Below are 16,620 nucleotides of genomic sequence, written 5' to 3' on the forward strand. Positions count from 1 at the left end.
CTATCGGGTTTGTTGAGGCTCCGGATGCGTTTGGGCTTGGATCAGGACGCACGACGAAACGCAGGATTGTTGGGCTGATGTCGATCTGCATGGGCGATGACCTCACCGCATATCGACGATCGAGCAGGAGCGAATCATGGCGATGGAGCAGTGCATAGTATTGCATTGCCGCATTATATCGCACAGTGATATTGGCCGTATATCCGACACCGGCTGCGAGATGAGGCCCGTCGAAGCCAGCAGGGCGGGCTGATTGTGAGAGCAGAACGGTCTGGGATCGGCCGTCGACTCTCTCCTCATCTGCATCTGGCTCCACCCGCCCCAACCAGCAGCTGTCCGCAATCATACAGCCATGGCGCACTCGCAGCACTACATCCCGCCTCTGGTGAGCTTGACGGCATGGATACGGTTGCGGCTCGTATCCAGAGTCGGGCAGGGACGAGTTGCGATGATTTGAGAGCATCCCTGGCAGTCCCCAGCAACGCCGAATGCCTTGAATCACCAGCGACCCCAGCTCACACGGCCCTCCCTCTTGCCTGTCTCTGCGCTTTCGTGTTGCGTGCTCCAGAACTTTGGGATGGTTGAGGAGGATCTCTATCGATCTGGCCAGCCGAACGAGCTGAACTTTCCGTTCGTCGAGCGACTGGGCCTCAAAACAGTCGTCTTTCTGGCCCCAGAGGAGCCGAATCAGCGCTTGTAGGTGGCTGCTCGAGAGATCAAGAGATCGAGATCGAGCCGGAGGAGCCGAGCTTGCATTCGAACGGATGAACTGGATGCAGATCTCGAGGCGTTTTCATCTGTATCAGATCGAACAACAGCTCGATCGAACCACGCGATGCCCCGTCGCTGACTCTTCTGGCTCGGCAAACTCGATTTGATCCATGTCCAGTCTGAACTTCATCGACGACCAAGAGATACAGTTCCATCATCTCGGCGCCAGTGCATCGGCGAACGCCTGGGACCCGATATCCGAGGAAGTCGTCCTCGAAGCACTAGAGTTTATTCTTGATCCGAAGAACTATCCACTGATCGTCGTCTGCAATCTGGGCCGGCATCGAACAGGTGAGGACAGATCTGTCTGCTGGGCAAAGATCGGCGCCATCTCGAGCGAGAGGAGCAGAACTTCGACCCGCAAGGCAGATCGGAATGTCTTTCCCAAACTCACCTTCCCGATGGTGCAAATGCCATCCCCCCAGGCACGGTCGTCGGGTGCTTGCGGAAGCTGCAGCGCTGGAATCTGACGTCCATATTCGAAGAGTACCGGCGGTATGCTGGGCCAAAAGTGCGGGTCCTGAACGAGCAGTTCATCGAGCTGTTTGACACGGACCTGGTTCGGGTGCCGGTGACGCACCCCAAGTGGCTGTGAGCTGTTCCCAAGAGATGGCCATGCATTATATTCATTCTTGATCATCAAATGAATGATCGACGAACCGAGAGCCAAGAGCGTTTCCCATCCAGGGTGAAGTGTGGGATGATACAATCAGGTGGCTGATGGAAAGTGGGATCTGCAGTACGGTTTCAGAATGTTTCAGACACCTGCCCATACCGGCATCGGCTGGGGATCAATAAGCAGTCGGCAGCAGAGATATTGATATTAATAATGTGGAATAGGGAGATCACTGCGAAATGGAACAGACAGCCATATGGATGATGACATCGAGCAATAGCAAGAGCTGTCAACGAGATGTTAAGCGTCATACAAGTGTCATACGAAGTCACAATTCGTGATGGGTCAGCAAGAGTTCGGGTGGTGGCGGCAAGACAGATTGAAAAGGCCTGCCTCGGCTTCTTTCTTGCGCTTCTCGGCCTGTCTTTGAACAGCCTCATTTGCCTTCATATCGTTAGCGTTTGCATTCAGAGTGTCAAAATGGCCAAGTCAAAAAAAAGGCGTGCACCTCACACGAAGCCCCATATGGCTCAAGCAACATCTGGCTCCAACCCGCCGACTGTCGCCATCCAGCCTGACCCTCACCTTGCAGCAGCAAATACACCACCGACCATCATCATGCAGCCTCGAGACTACACTCCAGCGACTCCGACTGCAGAGTGGAAGTGCCAGTTGGAATATGACGTCCACGATGTGTTCATCAGGTGGGCGAGCCATCGCATTTCTCATCGGACCCACTCGCCACCAACTGACTCCTCACACGTTTCGCAGCTATCGAGTCAGCAGTGACACCGTTAATGCCATGGCCCTGCATGGAGCCCTGTCGGCCAACAGTCGGAGCGAGACAGCAGCCCATATATATCTCGACAGCCTCTGCCTTTGTGGCGGCGCTGACTGGGAGCAGGGTTTCATCAACGGGCTGTATCGATCGAATGTGATTGTCTTGTTGCTGTCGGAGGAGGGTCTGAACCGCACCTTCGAGGCCCACCTCAAGCCAGACAACCAGTTGCTCGAGGTAACGAGTGAGCCGACAGCATCGACGCTGGAGGGTGGGCCAGTCCAATCTCACTCACTCTCGCCCTCACTCCCTCCACAGATCCAGCACGCTCTCAAGAGAATGAAGGATGAGGACACCACCGGCCAGCATGTTGTCATCCAGCCAATCTTCATGTGGTCGAAGCGACATGTTGATGGCGAGGATCTATCCAAGAAATACTTTCCCAATACGAGCGTCTTTCCTCGTTATCCTCCGATCCACAACAAGAGCCCACTGGTCGACGGACTTCCGATGACCATCCAGCAGACGTTCAGCGACTTGATGAAGCTCCAGGCTCTCGATGCTGCTGATGAAAATGCTCTCAAGAGGTAACAGTCACTCGCCATGCCGACTGATCATCATATCCAAACCTGAACAACCTGAACGCTCACTCACTCACTCACTCATTCACTCACTCACTCACTCACTCATCCACTCACTCATTCACCCATCCACCAAACTCAGGCTTGTCCCCAATATCCGAAACCTGATCACCAAGACCAAGACGGCAGCAGTCCAAGGAGCAACATACCACAAGGATAGTCCCATCCAACTCACCAAAGAACAGAACTCGCTCCTGCGATCCCTCCTCGATCCCGTCGACTCGACCCTGGACAGACGTGCACTCGAGGATTTGTATGTCGAGGGTACTCGCCAGTGGCTGTTTGACCAAACCACCGACTGGGTCAACCAAGACACCACCGACACTGTCCTGTGGGTCAATGCCGTTGCTGGAGTGGGCAAATCTGTCGCTGCTGCCCAGATTGCCAACATCCTCACAGCCACCAACCAGCTGGTGTCGGCGCTGTTCCTCAAATACAATGACATCCGCAAGAGCGATCCACGAGTGGTGTTGAACACCATCGCATTCGGTCTGTGCAAGTGGCACTCGCCGATCGGCCGCAAGCTCCTCGATGCTGGCCACACCAAGGACGACCTCGACAAGATGAGCATCCCTGATCTGTTCAAGGCCGTGATTGCTGATCCACTCGAAGCCATCGGCGACTACAGACCCAAGGGATCGGTGATGATCCTGGTGGATGCACTCGACGAGTGCTCTCCGCGCGATCAGCTGCTCAGTCTGCTTGCCGTGCGGTTTATCGAACTGAACAAGACCCGTCCGTGGCTCAAGTTGCTGATGACATCCCGACCCGAGGAGGACATCAAGGCAGCATTCGATGGAGTCCCGACCAAGACGATCGAACCCTCGAGCGAGGAAAACATCCGTGATCTCGAGGTGTTCATCCACCACCGACTGCGAGTGTATGGCACTCTCACTGACTCGGACCGCACCGAGGCAGTCGCCATCCTGCTGGACCAGTCCAAGACATTCGTGTGGATCAACCTGATCCTCAACACCGTCGATGCAGCATCCAGAGACGGCCCAGTGATACTCGCCACGATCAAGGACATCAACGACAGCGCCGCCGATGTCGGGCAGTTGTACAACAAGACATTCGCCAAGATCCACTCGCAGTCGAGCCACCCGGCCGAGCTGGTCACGGTGGTGTCGGCGATCGCCACGGCCCAGTCGATCCTGACCCCGCAGATCATCGCCGATGTGTTTGGACTCGAGATCGGCGTCGTTCGCGAGTGTCTCAAGAGCCTCACTCTGGTCCTCGATCCTGGCGCCAATGGACTGGATCCCCGAGACAGCCAGTCCACCAACACCGAGGTCAAGTTCAACCACAAGTCGGTGGCGGACTATCTCCTCGGCGATGCATCGACTGGCCATCCGTGGCATGTGTCGACCTCTTTCCACACGGTGTTTGCCAAGGGATGTCTCGGTGTGATCCTCTCGCACAAGCCAGTGATCAACATCTGCGAGATCTTCGACTTTCACGACAATATCGCCGACCTCGAGGACAGGGTCGCAGCCAAGATCACGCCGTCGCTGCGATATAGCGTCGCCCACTGGATCACACACTTTGTGTGGTGTGTGGAAGGAGTGGCCGAGTCGAGTCCGGTGTGGCAGTCGGCCGAGATGGTCGATGTGGCAGCGGTGCTCACTCGGTTCGTCAAGACACATGTGTTCTTCTGGCTCGAGTGTGGGTCGCTCACACATGTGGTCAAGCCGATCATCGAGCAACTGGCTGTGCTGCGAGGAGTGATCGCCAAGGCACCCAGCACCATCGTCGACGACACCACAAAGGAACTGGTCAAGGACACGTATCGATTCATCCGCGAGTTTGCCGATCCGATCATTGCGAGTGCGCCACAGGTGTACAACTCGGGGTATGCATTCACACCAAAGGAGACGGCGATCTACAAGACATATGCCGACCAGCTCGAGGACAAGATCCCGTTCCTGGTCACGGCTGGTCCAGCACCCACCTGGGATCCGTGTGAGATGACACTCACTGGTCACTCGAGCCAAGTGAACTCTGTGGCGATCTCACCCAATGGCAAGTGGTTCATATCAGGCTCGAACGACAAGACCATCAAGGTGTGGGATGCCATCACAGGCCAAGCAGTCCTCACCATCGATGGCCACAACGACGAGGTTGCGTGTGTTGCACTCTCGTCCGACGGCAAGCTGATTGCCTCTGGCTCGTGGGACAACACGATCAAGATCTGGGATGCCACCACTGGCGAGTTGAAGCGGACGATCAAAGGATACAGCGACGCTGTGCGATCGATCTCGTTCTTTCCTGACAGTGCCTCGATTGTGTCTGGATCCAACGACAAGTCAGTCCGTGTTTGGGACGTTTCCACTGGCCGACTGTGTCTGTCGATGGACAAGCACGGCGATGAAGTTCACTCTGTGGCTGTTTCAGCGGACGGGTCCACGATTGTGTCTGGCTCGAGCGACAAACGCATCATGGTCTGGGATGCCACCACGGGTCGGTTGAAGCAGACCATTGAGAGAGGCAGTGACCACGACGATGATTTTGACGATGACGATGATTTTGATTATGAGGACGATGACGATGATTTTGATGATGACGGCGGCAACGTGGTCAACAGTGTTGCTGTGCCGGCCAATGGTCAAGTGATTGTGTCTGGCTTCGGCGATGGCTCGATCGAGATCCGGGAGTCATCCACAGGCGAGCGAATCACACTCGATGGACACAGCAGAGATGTGACCTCTGTTCAGATCTCATCCGATGGCAGGACCATTGTCTCTGGCTCGTGGGACAACACCATCAAGATCTGGGACGCAGAATCGGGCCGGCTGAAGCAGACTCTCGAGGGCCACAGCAACTGGGTGAACTGTGTGGCGATATCGGTGGATGGCGCAATGGTTGTGTCGGCCTCCAGCGACGAGTCGATCAAGCTGTGGGATGTCGACACAAGCGGCATTCTGCCAAACAAAGCCACCAGCCAAACCACCAACTCAACCACCAGCCAAACCACCATCGAGCACACTGCCGATGTGAGTGCTGTGGCGGTTTCTGGTGACGGCCAGTTGATCGCATCAGGGTCCAGCGACAAGACCATCAAGATCTGGGACGGACACAGTGGCCAGTTGATCCAGACTCTCGAGGGCCATGACACCGGTGTCAAGTCGATCAACCTGTCCTTGGACGGTGACTTGCTCGAGTCCACTGACTGGCAAGACAACCGCACACTGTGGATCAGACACAACGGATGCTTTGTCCAGTCAGAAGTCTCGGGCGAGGAACTCCTGAAAGTCTCCACAGATCCACTGACACTCTCGACTGTGTGGGAGAAGGTTGACATCCCGCAGTGGATACGGCAAGGAGATCAGATGTGCAAGGTTCCACATGGAATGTACGAGTGGAGTTGTCGCCAAACCAGCACTCACGGGACACTGATCATGATGAATCGACGACCACTGGTGATTCGGGTGAGTCATGGCTTTGGATCGCCCTCGATTGATCACCTTGATGGCAAACTGATCGGGTCGACTCTGCACACAGACACACTTCAGTCATGGCTGCTTCCTTGAGGCTCGGGGAAACGACGGAGACCTGAGCAAGGCGCTTGAGTGTTTCAGGATCTCTGCAGATTGGGGTGAATCGGAGGCACAGATGCGGGTTGGATTGTGGTTTGAACAAGGTCGTGGGGCCGACAGCGATCAAGTTGCAGCAAGACATTGGTTCAATCGAGCAGCACAGAAGGGGCATCCCGACGGACAATTCCATCTCGGACGCTGCTTGGAGAATGGGATCGGTGGATCGATTGATCTCAGTGGAGCCGTCACTTGGTATCAGAAGGCTGCCGATCAAGGTCATGCAATCGCTGCAACGAGCTATTTCGAATTATCACAGCGACAATCTAATGCTGGAAATGTCGATGCTCAGTATCACCTTGGTCGATGTTTTGAACATGCAATCGGAACATCAGTTGATACTTCTCAAGTATTGAGTTGGTATCAGAAGGCCGCTGATCAAGGTCATCCTGGTGCTCAATTCCATCTTGGTCGATGTCATGAACATGGAATCGGAACATCGGTTGATACTACTCGAGCACTGGGTTGGTACCAGAAGTCTGCTGATCATGGCCATCCTGGTGCTCAATTCCATCTTGGTCGATGTCATGAACATGGAATCGGAACATCGGTTGATACTACTCAAGCACTGAGCTGGTATCAGAAGTCTGCTGATCAAGGCCATGGAAGCGCCTCAAAGAGGTACTTCGGGTTGTTACAACTCCAATGCAACAAAGGGGATCGTGAAGCCCAGTTCCACCTCGGTCGATGTCATGAATATGGTATCGGAACATCGATTGATACTGCTCGAGCCATGACTTACTACAAGTGGGCTGCTGACCAGGGACACGATGAATCCAGCCTCAGCCAAACATTCCTCCACGCCTGGGCTTGCTTCCTTGGTCTTGGTTTACCACAGAGTGACTCCGATGCTTTCAACTCCTGGCAAGATATCCACGACCACTCCAATGATCCAATCCACAAACCCATCGCCACTCACATGCTTGGCTGGATGTTCTATCTTGGCCGAGGTACCGAACGAGATCAGCGGAAGGGAATCCAACTCATTCGCGACAATCAGTCGAATATCTTCCCACTTGGAGAGAACAATGGTCTCGCGGCACAGCACTTGATGCTCAAATCATCCAGCACTCCAGCTGCGCGAAAGTTTGCCGAGTTATGCCAACTTGGATCCACATACGATTGGCTCTGCAATAATCTGTTTGCCATCTGTCTTGTCCAAGGCTTCGGAATCGCCAAGGATGTATCAATGGCAGCAAGTATCTTCGAGCAACTCGCCAATGATGGTCACAGTGACAGCCAGGTTTGGATTGGAGCGTGTTGTTATTTTGGCGCTGGATTGGCCAGAAGCGAACCAAAAGCTTTCAATTGGTTCTCGAAGTCAGCCGATCAAAACAACTCATATGGACAGTGGATGATGGGTCGATGCTCTTTATGGGGAAATGGAGTCCGACGTGACCCCGCTGCAGCCATATCATGGTTCCAGATATCGGCCGATCAAGGCAATAGATACGGACAGGGGTGGCTTGGCTACTGCTTTGAGACCTCTTTAGGAATCACCAAAGATATTGACAAAGCCATTGAATGGTACCGCAAAGCTGCTGAGCAGGGAGAGTCCTTCGCCCAAGATCGCCTGAAAGTGCTCCTCAGATAGAATCACTCCATCTCCAGCCCTTTGCCCCGCTCCTCCTTGAACCATGTTGCTCTCAAACTGGTCTGTGCCAAGTGTCAATATACACACCCCATACCGTCAACTCACTTATTCACCGCTCCATATCGGGTGATTCAGCAACCAATAATGATAGTTGCATATCTGGTCGCCCTGGACTTTTCCACTTTGGTCAATCCTTGTGTATTGGCTTCAATGTATGGCCAGTGTCACAATCCAATTCCCAGCACAATCAATAGATCCGATCCTATATATCACCTCCGTCCATCAGTTATATTCCAGTGGCAAGGGTGATAGCAAGTCGCCTTGCTTAGACTCCTTCATCGGTATGTTTCTGAGTGGAGTTGAATCCCTCACCAGCCCCATTGGACGCTCGCATCCTGGAAACAACGACTATCGCAACTTTATAGAGGAGCGGTTCACTGCAGATAGTATCCGATCACAGAAAAGTCCTGTGTGTTGAAGCTCATCAATCCGGCTGTGCCGTATGCAACGTAAAAGTACCCCTTCGTTCCTGTGGTCGAGCGATATGGAAGTCACTTTAACATCAACTCTGGCCGATGCGGATTTTTGACGCTGTGCCTCCTTTAATCCCATCTGGCCTTCACTCTTCCAACAACACAGTGACATCTGAAGGAATCGCAGATTGCGCATGCCAGGATCGATGCCTACCCCAGTCGGTGCCCCACGAGTTTTTGCACAGCCACGCCGCCTTTTGATCATCCCAGCCAATCACCGAGATTGCATGACCACCGACTAGCGTCTGGTTCTTGTCGTTGGCTGGATTGTAGACGGCGTTGTTGGCAAGCTTGCTGGGTTTCAAAAAGTCCGAGTAGACCACAAACCCAGTCGCGACGGCTCCAAAGGTCATGATGTGTTCCTTGACGTCCGGAATGGATGTGAGGACCTTGGAACCGACCTTGGTGCGGGTGAGAGCTTTGGATTCGTTGCAGCCTTCGACCGAGTCCTTGGTCAGGCCTGAGGGATACGGAAAGACCGACCGGGGAGCAAAGCCCTGGTTCTTGAGCTGAGAGGCAGCCTGGTCCACGTTCCAGCCGCTGGAGCATGTGGCATTGGAGGTTTTGCCGAGGCAAAAGAAGAGGTCGGCCTCGGAGACATCTGCGGACTGGCGAGAAGCAGCATTATGGACGGTCGTCAGACCAAGTCTCGGACAGACGCGGGACCCAGCCCACCTTGACATGCTGTGTTCGATGGCGCTGGGGAGAGTCGAATCGAGAGGATGGCCCACCTGCTTCTGCGACAAATAGGTGCTTTCGACAGCGGCTGCTGCCGAGAAGGCAACGCAGCTGCCACAGCCGCCCTGGTTCTTGACACTTGTTACCCAGTTGAAAGACCGGGCGTCGAACTTCTGGGGCTGGGCAGACGCTCGGGAGCCTTGGGAGCTCGCCAGGGCTGCGTGGACGAAAGCTGCCCGATGGGTTGGCGTGATCGTTTCGTTTTCGCCCTGTTGCAACGATGCCCAATGTCAGCCCCGAGGTCGATCCACCATCCGCGCAGTGCAGACCAAGCAGCTCAAGCAGCTCAAGCATTGCGAAGAAGGCCTTACAAAGACGACCCGAATGATTTGGTCATTCGGAATGCTGACGTCCTGGAAGAGGGACAGGGGGCTGACTCCAAAGCCCGAGACCTTGTTGAAGTATGCCTCGGATTTGGCGACGTAGGACGGATAGTGTGAGTCGTTCAGGAGGGCCGAGTATGTCTCGTGGGCCTGGCGGTCGTCCTCGATCATCCGGTGGGCGGTCTCGGGCGAGAGCGGATCGACGGGGTATGTCGTGTCGGTGTCGGCAATGTCGGTTGCTGAGATATATTGGGTATGGCGTTAGATGTAGCCCGGCGAGATCGAGGTGTTCAGGCTGGCTTGGGCGTCTGCAGACTCACATGGCGGTCCAAAATCAAGCTTCAACGGCATGGCTGCAACCTGTGCGATCAGCATCGACAGCAGCGGGAGAACTGGCCATCCGGGGAGACAGGATCAGGGAGACAGCATCAGCATCGGGATCGGGATCGAAGATCAGAGCGAGGTTGGACTGCGGTGGGTCGTTGATGCAGGCCAGAGTGCACGGGGACTGCCGCCCAGCTCACCGAAAAGCAGATGGGCCGGCGACATGGCGATGGTATCGGTAATGATGCTGATGCTGGGGATGGCTATCCGCGAGTAACGATCGAGATGGAGGAGCAAGATGGGTCGTGATGAGGGCAGAGGGTTGATTCAGGACCAGGACCGGCGCAGCACCGCCTCCGATCCATACACAGCCGCTGCACCGCCACACACTCGCCTGTGGCGCGGAGGCCAAGGGCGTCCCATGTTCAGGCAATTCAGTTCAGCAGCAGCATGTATTCGCTGCAACAGAGCGAGACACCCGCAGCCATCAGAATCCAGATGCCGGCTGCAGGAATAGCGTGGCCGGCGCAACAGCGGACGCATCCGCTCAGCTTGCCGCCGACGGCGTTCCATTTGCTCCCGTTATATCCCGGGCATCCAGATGCTGCACGATAAAGAGCTCGATCTCGGCGCGGTTGCCCTCCGAATTCTCCACAAACCCTTTGCTCATCCACCGCTCGACCTCGGCAACGAGCTTGCCAATGGCCGGTCCCTTGGCCGTCGGGTGGTGCTTGAGGATCAGGTCGCCGATGCTGACGGCCTTGGCAGTCTGGCTCTTGGCCTTGTTGGCCATCCCGGTCAGGACCTTCTCGCCAACCCGGCCCTCAAGCCGCAGCGGCGTCTCGAGCAGCTGCCACTCGGTGATATCGTTCGATGTCTTGGCTCGCGTGTCTGGATGGACATAGAGAGTAATGTGCGGGACCTCGTTCTTGGACTGGATCGGCCGCTCGCCCGGTACGCTCTCGACCCGGACGGCCATGACCTTGTCCTCGATGGACCCGACTGCGACGGCCTGCATCCGCACTAGCGCACCGAGGCCGCCCAGCTTCTCGACGGCGTCGTCCTGGCACTGCCCCAGGCAGATTGTCATGTGGTGGCAGTACGTTGTCCAGAGCGGTGGGCGAGGGAATCGGGCCTTGAGCAGCTCCTGGGACTCATCGGTCAGGAAGACGGCTGTGTAGTAGACCTCATCGACAAGTTCGATCTGCTCGCGGAAGGCTGCGGCACTGATGATCTTCTTGTTGGAGCGGGCCAATCTGCCATCCAGGGTCGGCACAGACTGTGCTTGCGACTGCTCTTGCAGCTGCTGCTTTGCTCGCTGCGTCTTTTCGTTGCAGATGCGGACCAGGTCCAGAACCAGAGTGCGCTCGAGCTCCACTGGCATGCAGACATTTAGGTCGGCATCGTGCAGCACACGGACGACCTCGAACGAGTCGATGCGGCCCAGCTTCTTGTACACCTCCATCTCCCGGGCAAAGGTCCGAATGTGGTTCTTTCGATCATCGTAAATGTCAATGTGCCGAACGTGGGCAAACTGCGGCGAACCGAGCAGGGTCTCGATGACGCAGAGCTTGTAGTCCAAGGTGGCGACAAAGTATCTGGGCTGGGTAGTGTCATCGCCTTCTCTCATAAAGTAGCTACACCAGAGCCCGCCACGAAGAGACAGAGACAGCAGATCAGTCGATTGGGGGAAGATGACGCCGCCGAATCGCAACTACGATCCAGCCGGCCGAATGAGCGGCAGCACGACGAGGTTGCGCTCCGGTCACTTACAAGTCAAAGTCGAGAGACGGGTTGAGGAAGCTGCAAAGGCTCTTGATGCGGTCGTAGTAGACGTCTCGCCGCCGGCCGGTCATCAGCACAGTGGCGGAGGACGGGTCGGCGATCGATCGGCGGGCCTCCTTGACGGTCTCGGCATCCCACCACGAGCTGTCGGGCTGGTCGGGGACATACGGTGGGTCGAGAGTGCGGGTCTCGGCGAACCAGCTGCAGTCGCCCTTGATGGCGCCCTGAAAGGTGGGCGTCCAGAGGTCTGGGTTTGGATTGGGCGAGCGGAAGAGCGTCGAATCAAAATCGAAGATGGCGATCCGGCTGGCGACAGCGCCGGGACTGGGCTGGAAAGCGGCAATCTCGAGCTCGAACTGGAACGGACAGGCGACCCGCTCCTCGGGTGTTCCGAGGCGGGACATGGATGCGGCGACGGATGGGTGTTTCCAGGGGAGGGCGGCGGGATGCGATGTCGAGATCGAGACGGAGATGGGGACGAAGCGAGAGCGGGGCTGGCTGGTTTTGTTGCCAGGGTTTCGGGGGCGAAGGACGGCAAAGCGGGTCCGAAGCACTGCCTCGCCCATCGGAACAACCTCTCGGGCAGAGCGGCGAGCGGGTGAATGGTATTCAGACAATGTGCCGATGTCGACATGCACAGCTGGGTATCGATGTGCACAGCTGGGTATCGATGTGCACATCTGGGTATCGACTCCTCCATCATGTCTCCCCGCACACTCTACCGCCGAAAGGCATTGTCTGGGTTTGTACTGCTTGCTCGCATTTGTTCCTGAGGTCAGCGGATGGCAGATATGCTTCAGCACCATCAGCACCATCAGCACCATCAGCACCATCAGCACCATCAGCACCATCAGCACCATCAGCACCATCAGGACCATCAATACCATCAACATCGTCAGCGATTACGTCGGTAGACCATACCGTCGGGGCAGAGAGAAGCGCCGCCAGCAGTTGTGTCGAGGGCTCGGATTCCACCAGCAGACTATAGTCAATCTTTGCATTCGGTTTGGCGTCCTGTCCCGGCCAGCGAAGAGTCAGTATGCTTGCGAGGGCCGCCTGCTTGTCGTCCGCCAATCCAACTCCTCCATTCGCCAGACGGCTGTCTCGGCTCGTCTCGGCTCACCTTGAATTGCTTCTCGATGCTCGCAGCAATCTTGGAAGCCTTGTTGCACTTGAGCTGCATTGTCTTGTAGCTTGACGTCTGCGTCTTCTGATCGAGCTCGAGCGCTTTGATGCGGGCCTGTGCTTCGTTCGAGGCTCGCTCCAGGATGGCAATCTTGGTTGAGAGCTGCACAGATGACACCGCAACATGTACTTATGCATCAGCCTCCGGCCAAGGCCATGTCGAGTGCATCGGTCTCGTTCAATGCAGGCGGAATGCTGTCTGGGCCCGGCTTGCAACTTGCCTCGTTCCCCCGGGTCTTGAGCATGCAGCACTCGTTGGAAAGGAAATCTCGCTCCGTCGTCAGGGTGTCGATCTTGAGCCGCCAGGCTTCAAAGTCTATCGGAGTTACCATCATAGCACAGTCGTTACTTTGCTATGCGTCACCCAGCCATCAGCCAGCCATCGCATCTGTATCGAGCATCGCTCTGTCGGTGTGGCTGTTGTCGTCCGGGTAGTCTTGTGTGTCCTCACCTGGCACATCGTCGAGCTCGGGTTTCGGGAGCTCGGGCTCAATGAGAGTAGACTTGGCTGTGTCCGATAGAATGCAGTGATGGCTGAGTTACTCCTGTTTGCACACTGGATTCGATGGCGGATCTCACGCCAGCACCCGGCTCTGTCAACAGTGGTTGCACTCGGCCCTGGTGCACATCAAGATACTAACTGGCACGTAGGCTCGGGGGCGGAATACGGGCATGTTGCGATGGACCGCCTGGAGTCGATGCCAGACTGGCCCAGGCGGGAGGTTTGTTGCCCAGCGTGCCGACCTTGGGTGGAATGGTGTTTCCGATCCTGCACAGTGGGTGTGAGAACATGTCTGGGCCTGCCACGACCACTCGCTGTTCGGCCACCACACCACACCACCACCACACCACCACTCCGCATCACCAGCATATCAGCCCGACTCACTTCGTCGCCAGATCGCCCACGTTGCGTCCGGCCACCTCGGCCAGCTTGCGTGCCTGCGCCTGTGCCTCATGGTATCGTTTTTTCATCTTCTCGGCAAGGACTTTGAGCTCAAAGTTCTCCTTCTTCATCGCCAGCAGCTCCTCCTTCAGCTGCGTCACCATGTCTTTGGTCAGGGCCTGCTTGCGCTCGACAACGTTCAGTGCCCGTTCGTCTTGGATGCGGCCTTGGTCGACCAGGCGTCTGTCGGCATAGAGCCTGCGAATCTCGGTCTTGAGCATCATTGTTGCTGTCTACACATCCGTTGACGTTGTCAGTACCCGATCTCCGTGGCTGAGCTCGCCGCTGCTCTCGAGTCAATGAGCATTTGATGCAAAGCCTGGTCGCAAGACACCACCGTTGGGCTCACGCAAGACATCACACCACCACAACAGTCTCACAGTGGCACTTACCGATTGCTTGATTCGGTCTTCCTGTTTGTCAAGCCGGAGCTCCTCTATCTGTTTCTCCATTTCCATCTGCATTCAGCAGCACCATGGTAGCGTTATCCGTGTTAATTTGGCACCGGAATCAGTCACATCCTATTCAGGGTATTTCGGCTACTCTACATGATTGTGATCGACACACAGCGTTGCTGCAACATGACCACCGGCGGCCAGACAGCAATGGTGCTGTCTTGAGCCTCGCATTGCCACGATGGCCGCTGGGTATTGTGACACTGCGACTGTAATCCCTGATGCCACTGCATCACTTCGATGCCATCGCACGCCTATTCACGACAGGGACCGCCTTACGTTCTTCTTCTTGAGGCCATCGATCAGGGGCTGTGTGCGCTTGAGCTCGTTGTAGAGTTTGGCGGCCTCTAGCTTCTGCTCCATGGCCTCTCGTTTGGCCTCCTCTAGCTCTTGGAAGCCCTTGAGCTTGATGGTGTCGGTCACGCCGAGCTGGGTCTGTTGGAGAGGGGCACCGATCAGTCCAAGACCGACCTGGCTTACTTGCTCCTTTCATTGTTCCCGCCGACGCAGCAGAGCAGAGACTCAACAAGTCGGTGTTGGCGTGCTTTCAAAGTGCGAGGCAGAGCTTACTGCAAGGTATACGGTCTCGTTCTCCAGTGTGGCGTACTTTTCTTTGTGCTTCAAATTGTCCTTTTGGGAGTCCAGCCACATCTTTTGTATTCGGTCATTCTCCGCCTTGGCGTTCGTCAGTTCTTTCTGGACCTGCTGAAGGGCCACTCGGAAGGGCTGGGTCGCATCGACTTTCCAGCACATGCAGTCAGCAAAGGACCCATATCGCTTTCCATACATTGTGCTCGTGTGCAAGTCGCTCGCCCGTCCTCGCCCGTCCTCGCTGCTCTCACAGGGCACTCACCATCGCACGATTCCTGGAGCTTGGACTTTAGAAAGTTGACGTCGTGCTCCTTCCGCTCCAGCTCGTAGACCAAGTGCTTGGCCTCTTCGTAGAGCTTGATATACGACGAATTGATGAGCTTGAACTTTTCGGACCACATTCTTGCCTGAGTCTCTGACTCGGTCTTGATTGTAACATGGCAAGCGCAGTGATGTTCATGAGCAATATGCATCGAGGGCACATATATTCGAATGCAGGTGCCTCTCGTTTTGCTTCATCCCACCGCCGACGCTGATCCCAAACTGGTGTGCATATGGGGTAGTGTGCTCGATCGCGCAGTCAACTCTGAGCAGGGTGTCCGATGTCTGGCGTACCAAGTCCTCATCTTTCTTCTTGAGAAGGAGATTGAGCTCGGCGTTCTGCCGGCGGAAGGTCAGATTCTTGCTCTCCTCCTCACTTGTGATCTGCTTGATCTTGACTTCAGCCTTGGATTCCATCTGTTCCTCCTTTCTGGCCAGGTTCTGGACACCCCAAGCAACCATCGGTGCCGAAGAGGACGAGTTAGTGACACTGTTCAAATGAGGGGAAGTTCGCCATCGCACTCCGTCCGATCAACCCGCAACCTGGCCGTGGTCTGTACCATTTGCAGGCTATCTCGGAATCGAGTCTCAAAGTCAGTTTTCATGTCCTCGATCTTGGCCTTCAGCTCCGAAACGCTCGATATCTTTCTCTCAAGCTCGTCCACGGCAAGCTGGAGTGGGTACAGTGATTACGGTAAGCATCGACAAGAGAGTCAATGCACAGCTGCTGGATGTGACTCGAGATACATACTCCGTGATGCAGGTTTGCCTGGTCCAGTTCCTGCCGATACAGCGACTCTGCAATCTGAGACTCGTTCAGGGAATGCTTGGCTTCGCGCAGCTTGGTCTCGAGCGTCAGGATCTGCTGGCGCAGGCTCTCGTTCTGGGACTCCATCGCCACCAATGCTGGGAGTTGGTCGGGTGGACAGGAGTGGATGCGGCGATTGTTGTCAGCAGGCCTGGCAGTTGCACTCAACATGTCCATCCCCAATACGAACGACACTGGATGTGCGGCTGGAGCGGCATTATGTTGCAAGCAGAGCACCCACCCAGCTCCTTCTCGCGCAGTCGCTTCTCAGCCTCGTCCTTCTCGATCGACTTGACCCGATTCTCGTTCTCCTTGTCAAGGAGCTTCTCGCCGATCATTTGTTTTGTGGCCTCGACCGTCTGGAAGGATTGGTCGCGCTTCGCCATGGCAGACAAGGCTTCTTCCCACTTTTTCTCGATTTGCTTCTTGGACCGGGTGAGTTGGTTGATTTCTGGGCAGCAAGAGAGCACAAAGCCATCAGGTGGGTGTTCGCGAAAGCGATTCGGAGTGACGGGCAGCCGGTCTGACTTGACGCAGCGGCACCTCAAGCGTGCAAGGATACAGAACAGGCGACACTGCTCTCATCTCGGATGGCCAAGAAGCTCCATAATCCCAGACAGA

General features: G+C 55.8%; 6 protein-coding genes across 6 annotated transcripts; 2 read left to right on the forward strand and 4 right to left on the reverse strand.

The window, feature by feature from the left end:
- Positions 1–352: 352 nt before the first annotated feature.
- Positions 353–1,366, forward strand: BJ171DRAFT_583682 (protein-tyrosine phosphatase; the record flags this gene model as incomplete). Its single annotated transcript, XM_053114265.1, has 4 exons — positions 353–385; positions 569–696; positions 890–1,062; positions 1,197–1,366. The coding sequence occupies 4 exons, from the start codon at positions 353–355 to the stop codon at positions 1,364–1,366; spliced, it is 504 nt and encodes a 167-aa protein (XP_052964949.1).
- Positions 1,035–1,877, reverse strand: BJ171DRAFT_460966 (uncharacterized protein). Its single transcript, XM_053108460.1, has 3 exons — positions 1,701–1,877; positions 1,166–1,555; positions 1,035–1,043 (listed from the first exon to the last, which is right to left on the reverse strand). The coding sequence occupies exons 1-2, from the start codon at positions 1,825–1,827 to the stop codon at positions 1,398–1,400; spliced, it is 285 nt and encodes a 94-aa protein (XP_052964950.1). The 5' UTR covers positions 1,828–1,877; the 3' UTR covers positions 1,035–1,043; positions 1,166–1,397.
- A 2,916-nt stretch (positions 1,878–4,793) lies between these two features.
- Positions 4,794–7,020, forward strand: BJ171DRAFT_444053 (WD40-repeat-containing domain protein; the record flags this gene model as incomplete). The annotated part of the gene is made up of 2 exons (XM_053108131.1): positions 4,794–6,234; positions 6,308–7,020. Coding segments are annotated over exons 1-2 (1,788 nt in total), but the record flags the coding sequence as incomplete, so codon positions are not given.
- A 1,155-nt stretch (positions 7,021–8,175) lies between these two features.
- Positions 8,176–10,286, reverse strand: BJ171DRAFT_512465 (uncharacterized protein). Its single transcript, XM_053111657.1, has 6 exons — positions 10,112–10,286; positions 9,908–9,979; positions 9,576–9,826; positions 9,258–9,473; positions 8,681–9,134; positions 8,176–8,522 (listed from the first exon to the last, which is right to left on the reverse strand). Exons 1-6 carry the CDS (start codon positions 10,134–10,136, stop codon positions 8,428–8,430), a joined length of 1,113 nt encoding a protein of 370 aa, XP_052964952.1. The 5' UTR covers positions 10,137–10,286; the 3' UTR covers positions 8,176–8,427.
- Positions 10,287–10,344: 58 nt separating this feature from the next.
- Positions 10,345–12,159, reverse strand: BJ171DRAFT_444054 (uncharacterized protein). Its single transcript, XM_053108132.1, has 2 exons — positions 11,685–12,159; positions 10,345–11,548 (listed from the first exon to the last, which is right to left on the reverse strand). Exons 1-2 carry the CDS (start codon positions 12,098–12,100, stop codon positions 10,459–10,461), a joined length of 1,506 nt encoding a protein of 501 aa, XP_052964953.1. The 5' UTR covers positions 12,101–12,159; the 3' UTR covers positions 10,345–10,458.
- Positions 12,160–12,303: 144 nt separating this feature from the next.
- BJ171DRAFT_163090 (uncharacterized protein) lies at positions 12,304–14,809 on the reverse strand. The gene is made up of 9 exons (XM_053105891.1): positions 14,559–14,809; positions 14,217–14,282; positions 13,768–14,057; positions 13,523–13,650; positions 13,333–13,389; positions 13,103–13,197; positions 12,820–12,984; positions 12,618–12,710; positions 12,304–12,465 (listed from the first exon to the last, which is right to left on the reverse strand). Exons 1-9 carry the CDS (start codon positions 14,640–14,642, stop codon positions 12,415–12,417), a joined length of 1,029 nt encoding a protein of 342 aa, XP_052964954.1. The 5' UTR covers positions 14,643–14,809; the 3' UTR covers positions 12,304–12,414.
- Between the last annotated feature and the right edge of the window lie 1,811 nt (positions 14,810–16,620).

The sequence above is a fragment of the Polychytrium aggregatum genome (genome assembly GCF_025602895.1).
Source record: "Polychytrium aggregatum strain JEL109 chromosome Unknown BJ171scaffold_28, whole genome shotgun sequence".
NCBI classification, from domain to species: Eukaryota; Fungi; Chytridiomycota; class Chytridiomycetes; order Polychytriales; genus Polychytrium; species Polychytrium aggregatum.

Coding starts and splice junctions, on each gene's coding strand:
- BJ171DRAFT_460966 (XM_053108460.1), bottom strand. CDS start 1,827: ATGAGGCTGTTCAAAGACAGGCCGAGAAGCGCAAGAAAGAAGCCGAGG. Junction 1,556..1,700: donor TGTGACTTCGTATGACACTT/GTATGACGCTTA, acceptor ATTGATCCCCAG/CCGATGCCGGTATGGGCAGG.
- BJ171DRAFT_512465 (XM_053111657.1), bottom strand. CDS start 10,136: ATGTCGCCGGCCCATCTGCTTTTCG. Junction 9,980..10,111: donor GCCGGCCCATCTGCTTTTCG/GTGAGCTGGGCG, acceptor CCGGATGGCCAG/TTCTCCCGCTGCTGTCGATG. Junction 9,827..9,907: donor GCTTGATTTTGGACCGCCAT/GTGAGTCTGCAG, acceptor AATATATCTCAG/CAACCGACATTGCCGACACC.
- BJ171DRAFT_444054 (XM_053108132.1), bottom strand. CDS start 12,100: ATGTCCCGCCTCGGAACACCCGAGGAGCGGGTCGCCTGTCCGTTCCAG. Junction 11,549..11,684: donor CCGTCTCTCGACTTTGACTT/GTAAGTGACCGG, acceptor GCTCTGGTGTAG/CTACTTTATGAGAGAAGGCG.
- BJ171DRAFT_163090 (XM_053105891.1), bottom strand. CDS start 14,642: ATGGAGCAGAAGCTAGAGGCCGCCAAACTCTACAACGAGCTCAAGCGC. Junction 14,058..14,216: donor AAGACCGAATCAAGCAATCG/GTAAGTGCCACT, acceptor ACGGATGTGTAG/ACAGCAACAATGATGCTCAA. Junction 12,711..12,819: donor GCATCGAGAAGCAATTCAAG/GTGAGCCGAGAC, acceptor TGGCCGGGACAG/GACGCCAAACCGAATGCAAA.